The sequence below is a fragment of the Mustela nigripes genome, chromosome 15 (assembly GCF_022355385.1).
Source record: "Mustela nigripes isolate SB6536 chromosome 15, MUSNIG.SB6536, whole genome shotgun sequence".
Lineage (NCBI taxonomy): Eukaryota > Metazoa > Chordata > Mammalia > Carnivora > Mustelidae > Mustela > Mustela nigripes.
Window position 1 is genome coordinate 2530070 of NC_081571.1, and position 7094 is coordinate 2537163.

A 7094-nucleotide genomic window follows, 5' to 3' on the forward strand; every position below is an offset into this window, starting at 1 on the left:
AAATAAATAAATAAAATCTTTTAAAAAAAAAAAAAAAGAAAAAGAAACTAGAAAAAGAGTAAATTAAACCCAAAGTAAAAGAAGGAAAGAAACAATAATTATCAGACAATAAATCAGTAAAAAGGAAAACAAAATAATAGAGAAAAATCAATGAGGGACACCTGGGTGGCTCAGTTGTTAAGCATCTGCCTTAGGCTCCAGTTGTAATACCAGCCCCATCCATATTGGGCTCCCGGCTCAGCAGAAAGCCTGCATCTTCCTCTTCCACTCCCCCTGCTTGTGTTCCCTCTCCAGCTGTCTCTGTCAAATAAATAAAATCTTAAAATCTTAAAAAAAAAAAAAAAAAAAGAAAAGAAAAATCAATGAAATCAAAAGCTGGTTGTTTTGAAACCAATAAAAAACACTGGAATCAACTCTGGCAAGACACTGTGCTCAATGCTGATATTTAAGCTATTTATCCTGTCTCATTCTAAATTTGAAGAAATTATGAAGGAGACACAGAAATATAAGCTATATGGCCTCAGTGGTCATACTTCCACTCTACATATGTCTCTCTGAAGAGATGAGGCATATCCATCCATAGGCAAACCACATAACTCCTTCACACAACAGTTTTCTCAGAAGTAAAATAAATGGATTAGATCATCTCTAAGATCCTCCACACGTCAAATAAGAGGTACACGTCTACTATTGACAACTCTAAATAACCTGAAGAAGATGTCCTGATGAAAACCTGAGGGGCGCCTGGGTGGCTCAGTGGGTTAAAGCCTCTGCCTTCAGTTCAGGTCATGATCCCAGGATCCCGGGATTGAGCCCCGCATCGGGCTCTCTGCTCAGTAAGGAGCCTGCTTCCTCCTCTTTCTCTGCCTGCTTCTCTGCCTGCTTGTGATCTCCGTCTGTCAAATATATAAATAAAGTCTTTATTTTTTTTATATATATATTAAGATTTTATTTATTTATCCGACAGAGAAAAATCACAAGCAGGCAGAGAAGCAGGCAGAGAGAGACGGGGAAGCAGGCTCCCGGCTGAGCAGAGAGCCTGATGTGGGGCTCGATCCCAGGACCCTGGGATCATAACTTGGGCTGATGGCAGAGGCTTAACCCACTGAGCCACCCAGGCGCCCCTAAATAAAGTCTTAAACAAAAACAAAAACAAAACCCTGAATTTAGCACTTTCCTCCAAAATAACCATCTTGACCAAAGTGTAAAAGTTGGTCAATCCACCCATAAATTTGTATGTTTCAATAGCAATCTCGGGAGAAAATCAAAATCTGTGTTATGAAAAGATAAACATATAAAAGCAGCTTAAAGGATACTTTTATTATGAAAGTGAATGAGCCTTGGGGTGCCTGGGTGGCTCAGTGGGTTAAAGCCTCTGCCTTTGGCTCGGGTCATGATCCCAGGGTCCTGGGATCTGAGCCCCACATTGAGCTCTCTGCTCAGCGGGGAGCCTGCTTCCCCCTCTTTGCCTGCCTCTCTGACTACTTGTGAACTCTGTCAAATAAATAAATAAAACCTTAAAAAAAAAAGAGAAGAAAAGAAAGTGAATGAGCCTTTATGCTGATTCATAGAGTCCAGTAATACTGCAGACTTCCCAATTTTCCCTAGTTAACCTCAGATAACTTAGAAGTATTAAGTGAAGGCCCTATCTAAGACCTTTTACTACTAAATATTTTAAAATTCTGTCAAGCATTGGGCCTTAATTGTTGCAGAATGTTTTAATTTAATGAAATTCTGGGGTATGATCTCTAAAGGATGGGCCTAATGCCTAATTGAAGTCATGATCTCCAAAAAGGGGAGCCACTTAACCCCACCTATTACCCACCTCCAATCATGGAACAATTACAGTTCCAGTGACTTACTAAAAGTTACACGTATAGTGTAAAGATGTGGGTAACAGTACAATAGCCACTCAATAATTGTGTGATCTAACAAGGACCTATTTGCTCAGAGTCTCATTTCCTACATCTGTAGAAGATACCTATGCTCCGAAATATGAGGATTAAAGAAAAGAATGAATAAAATGTCCCCTCCATCCCCACTAGCACACAGCACTTCCATATTCATATTCATTTCCCTTAGGTTTAACCTCACCTTTTGATTTTTTTTTGACAAAAACCTTCTATAGGTTAGGCTGTGCAATTTCAACATAAACACACATTTTTAGTGCTTCTTCAGAAGCTTTATTTCAAAACCACTGTGTAATTAAGATAGAGTAGGAACAGTCTTCCAAATTAAATAAGAATTAAATAAGACTGAGACAACTTTTGTAATAAATACCCACTTCAGAGTAAATAAAATCAAGTACCATCATGAAATGATGAGAATCCTATGATCACTATCATTTTTTGGAAGCAACTTCAAGAAATACTTAAATCTAGTCAATTTTCATTGATTCAAACATTATTCAATAACATTCAACAGATTAACTCCACTATTATGTGGAAATGTATTCCACAACTAATTTATTCTGGGCCTATTTGCTGGGATAGTTTTCCTTAAAATTAAATATCCTATAGGTACAATATAATTTTCTTGAAGGTGATTATTTTCATTTGAAAACCTCTCCTCAAGCGTTCTGAGCCAAAGCATTCTCTTTCATGTGCAGAACTGTTTTAACCAAGTCTTTGACAGTTGTACAAATCCAGAGCTACCCACAACTGAAGAAGTCCAGATTCTGCCACTTGCAAGTGGAGTGGGCGGCAAACTACTTTTCATTTCATATTATCAGTATCCATATACCTCTGGTGGCTCTTTTATTTTTTAAGTGTATATAACAAGCGTCCTTTAGGGAACAGTGGCCTGGAGATGAAAACGAAATCATTCTGGGATACCAAGGGACTGCTTTTACAAACACCACTTACCATTTGGTTCTCAACTGACAGGAAGATCTACACAGAAGTGGAAGGCTAGAATAACCCTAAAATAGCTGCACACTCAAAGCCTATGAACAATTAACTTAAGGCAGAGCAACCAATCACTATCACAAACAAAGCAGGAGCCCTCAAACAATGTTTTGAGGACAACCAATTTCCTTCAATCTCAACGGCTATGTATTCAAATCTGTATCTTAAATCTTTGAAGTGTACTGTGGTGTTACTCCTTTCTTACTCCAGGGAACCCGGTGAGAAACTGAATTGGCAGTCACGAAAACAAAACCAAACCTTAAAATCAGAGGATGAAAGAAATATAAACCTCCATAATAAATAGCCACGATAAAAAGAGAATCGGCCTATAGGTCATCTCACTCATTCTTTTCGGTGTTAACATGACATTTTGTGTAAGTTACTGGATTCAGACTTGAAAGAAATGAACTTGAAAATGGGTCCGTGCCACCAAACATCAGAAGCGGGTGCTCCTCTGTCTTCTATGGCTAACAGGCCGTCAGCACGCGACAACGAAAAGACCACCTGCCTTCCCCCACCCACCAGCCGGCTCTTCAGGTAACACGCTTTTCTGCTCACGCTGTTGAGGCAATCTAGGAGGAACAGATTTCTTTAACACATGAACAAAGCAAAGAATGCAACACGCGCACACACACACACACACACACACAACTTCTAGGAGGCTCGTCTCCTCCGTTCGAGGACAACCCGTCCCAAAGCAATCCACCTCAAAGAACGAGATGCCCGCGGGGGGCGGCAGACCCCAGCACGCCATCACCGCCTTGCTCTGCTGGGACCTCGGCCCGAGCAGCGCGGCTCTGCGCGGGGTGTAGCGTACGCCCGAAGGCCGGGCCGGGCCGGGCCGGGCCGCGCCGCGCCGCGCCGTACCGCACCGCACCGCCGTGACAAAGCCACGAGCGCGGCGGCCTGCTTCCCCCCGGGCCTGTGCCGGACCCCCGCGGCCCGCAAAGGCAGACGCAGGCCGGCGGGGCGCAGAGGCCCGGCCTTCCGCCCGGCCCCGGCCCCCTCCTGGTACTCACACACGCACAGCTCCACCACGTACGCGTAGTAGGACCAGACGACCACGAAGGTGATGAAGAGCACCGGCACCCAACCCACGCTGCGCTGGCAGCAGCGCCAGAATGTCCACGGCGCCATGTTCCGCTGGCGGCTGCTGCACCCAGCGCCCCACTGAAGAGGGGAGCGCCAGGCGCCCGGCGGCGGCGGCGGCGGCGGCGGCGGCGACTCCGGCGCTCGGGGCCGCTCCTTGCCCAGGTGCCCCGCCTCCGAGACGGAGCCCGCGGAAGAGAAGACGGGAGTCCCCCTCACGACTCCTCCCCTCGCCGCGTCGGGCCAGGTCCCGCCCCGGCCCTGCATCCCACCGCCCCCCACCCGCCCCCCACGCCCACGCCCTCCCCGCCTCCGCCCGCCGCAGCCCGCGCCGCGCCTCCGGGGGCGGGGCCCGGGCGTGGGGGCGGGGCTTCCGTTGGGAACGGAATGGGGGAGGAGAGGAGGAACCGAGGACCGAGTGGTCTACGAGACGAAAGACACTTCCTCGATGGCTGACTGGGAGAGGAAGGGCTTTTGCGGATAGCGTCTCACGTCGGGAGGCTGCTGGAAATGACTCCTTTTCTGATTCGTGGGCCTTGGCCTCTCCGTACAGAACTTGTTCTCCTGGGGTCCTTCGGCCTCTGACCAGTTAGTTGGGGCCCGTTTTCGAACAGGGCCAGACCGTGCCCCATCCAACGTGCGGGCAAGGAATGTATATTGTTAATAAGCTCCTCCAGTGATTCCGAATGTGCATCTCAGGTTAAGAACCCCTATTCTTTGCAGTAATTTGCTCCGTGTTTCAGGCGGAACTGACCGAAGAAACCCCTTTCTGAGCATTCCTCCCCAGGCGGAGGAGGCGCCCCGGGGACACCCAGGAGGCTATCATTTTTCAAAGATGGAAATGGTAGATGTCCGTGATTTAGGATGGAAGCCATGTGATGTCTGTCAGTTTGTGTATGTGCTGCCGAAGGGAGCACAGTGTCCGTCAGTTTGATTTGAAACCCAGAAGGGGAGCAACAACCCTCTCCCTGCCCCCCAAACGACTACTGAAATTTCGAGTTTATTTACAACTGGAGAATCTTGCTAAATAATGCCTGTAGTCATAACAGCCTAAAAACATCACTGTGAAGACATCATAATACAAAGTCAGAAGCATTACAAATAATTCCAAGCTGCATTTCCAGTCTCAGGTCTCTTCCGGTTAGACTGAGATTTTAATTAGCTGCTGCTCACTAACATCTTCATGAAGGGGATTTCCCCCTTTTATAGTGTGATATAAAGGTAGTGAAAGCAAATAATATTTAACCACAGCACACCAGTGTTAGAAATAATAAAGGTTGTATGAAACATTTTGTCCTTCCAGATTTTGTGTCTGCAAAGTCATGTGAGTGGCGAAATTGACAGTAGGTTAAAGGCATTACGGTGGATCAAATTCCGATTGTTTTCCAGAGAGGATGCTTGGGAGGGTTAGGCTTCAGGCTAGAATTTGGATAGTCGCAAAAACCCTAACTTAAAGCCTTTTCCCTTCCTGCCATCTATGTATATAAAAATCATCCTACTAAAGTTCAGCACAAGTGCCATGCCTTCCAACAGCCATTCTTAATCTGGAAATGATTCATTTCTGTTGTGCCATTTTGTTTATAATACATGTATAAATTTCCTAGAGCTGCCATAGCAAAGTACTGCAAACTGATGGCTTAACCAACAGAAAATTATTATCTCACAGTTTTGAAGGTTCGAAGTCCTAAGAGGATAGCAGGGCTATCCTCCTTCTGAAAACTATAGGGGTTAATCCTTGCCCATTTCCTAGCTTCGGGTAGCAGCCTCCAGTCCTCAGCATTCTGTGGCTTGCAGCTAGATCACTCCAATCACTGCCTCTACTGTCACAGGATGCTTTCCCTTCCTGTGTCTATAGCTCTATGTCTTTTCTCTATTGGATTAAGGGTCCACCCTACTCCAGTATTACCTCATCTTAACTAATTACATCTATAAAGATCCTATTTGCAAATAAGGTCCCATTCTAAAGCACTGGAGGTTAAGACTTCGACATGTCTTTTGGGAACACAATTCAACCCACAACAACACACACACATTTTTTTTTTTTTTTAAGATTTCATTTATTTATTTGACAGAGAACACAAGTAAGCAGAGCAGCAGGCAGAGGGAGAGAGAGACACAGGCTCTCCGTTGAGTGGGAAGCCTGATGCGGGGCTCAATCCCAGGACCCTGGAATCATGACCTGAGCTGAAGGCAGACACTTAACCAACTGAGCCACCCAGGCACCCCAACATACATATTTTTAATGTAATTGTAAATGTCACCTTGCCTACTACCTTGTGAGATCCTTGAAAGTAGAAGGTATTTTACATATCCTGTTTTCTCTACAGTGCCTTGCAAATCAGAAATATTCAATAACTGTATCTTGAATGGACCTTTGAAGGCTTCTGCTGTGTTCTGGCTAACCTTCCTAACTCTTTTTTTTTTTTTTTAATAAGATTTTATTTATTTTATTTGACAGAGAGAGAGATCACAAGTAGGCAGAGAGGCAGGCAGAGACAGAGGGGGAAGCAGGCTCCCTGCTGAGCAGAGAGCTAGATTCGGGGCTCAGTCCCAGGACACTGAGATCATGGCCGAAGGCAGCGGCTTAATCCACTGAGCCACCCAGGCGCCCCAAACCTTCCTAACTCTTAAAGTCACCAGATCACATTAGTTTCTGATTTCTTTATGATTGTCATGTGTTCTAAGAAGATATTGATTCTTTATGGGATCTAGAGAATATTTCTGATCTATTTCCTTGTCTTGAGACCAACCCAGTGAGGATGCACATTTTTAGGATGGTAATAACATTTTCATTCTTTTGAGAATATTTCCATCTTTAAAAAAAAAAAAGTCCTTTTTAATTTTTATTTATGAGAATGATTCTGTCTTAAATGACTAGACATGAGTTAAGGTTCCTTTGCCTGTAATCAAGAAGAGCCAGCAACTTAAATGTCTTCTTTCCTTGTCCATATTAGACTGGTGATTTTACACCATCTCTGCTACTGATGGTGACAATGAAGCATCGTTTAAAGACTCTAAGCAGGGTAGAGATGTGAATGGAATTACATTTTTTAACAACACCCCTGCCTTAGTGGGAAGAATGGGTTGGAGGAAAGAAAG

The 7094-nt window shown here is 44.8% G+C and overlaps 1 protein-coding gene across 3 annotated transcripts in view; it reads right to left on the bottom strand.

The window, feature by feature from the left end:
* The window catches only part of ZDHHC20 (zinc finger DHHC-type palmitoyltransferase 20), a 70860-nt gene extending 66626 nt beyond the window's left edge, over nt 1-4234 (bottom strand). Inside the window, exon 1 of one of the 3 annotated variants that reach the window (XM_059378267.1) lies at nt 3926-4231. In XM_059378267.1, the coding sequence (XP_059234250.1) occupies nt 3926-4043 (118 nt within the window). In that variant the 5' untranslated portion in view covers nt 4044-4231. Of the gene's footprint in view, nt 1-3925 lie in introns of all 3 variants that reach the window. The other 2 variants (XM_059378266.1, XM_059378268.1) reach the window with 2 other exon arrangements.
* Nucleotides 4235-7094: the final 2860 nt, after the last annotated feature.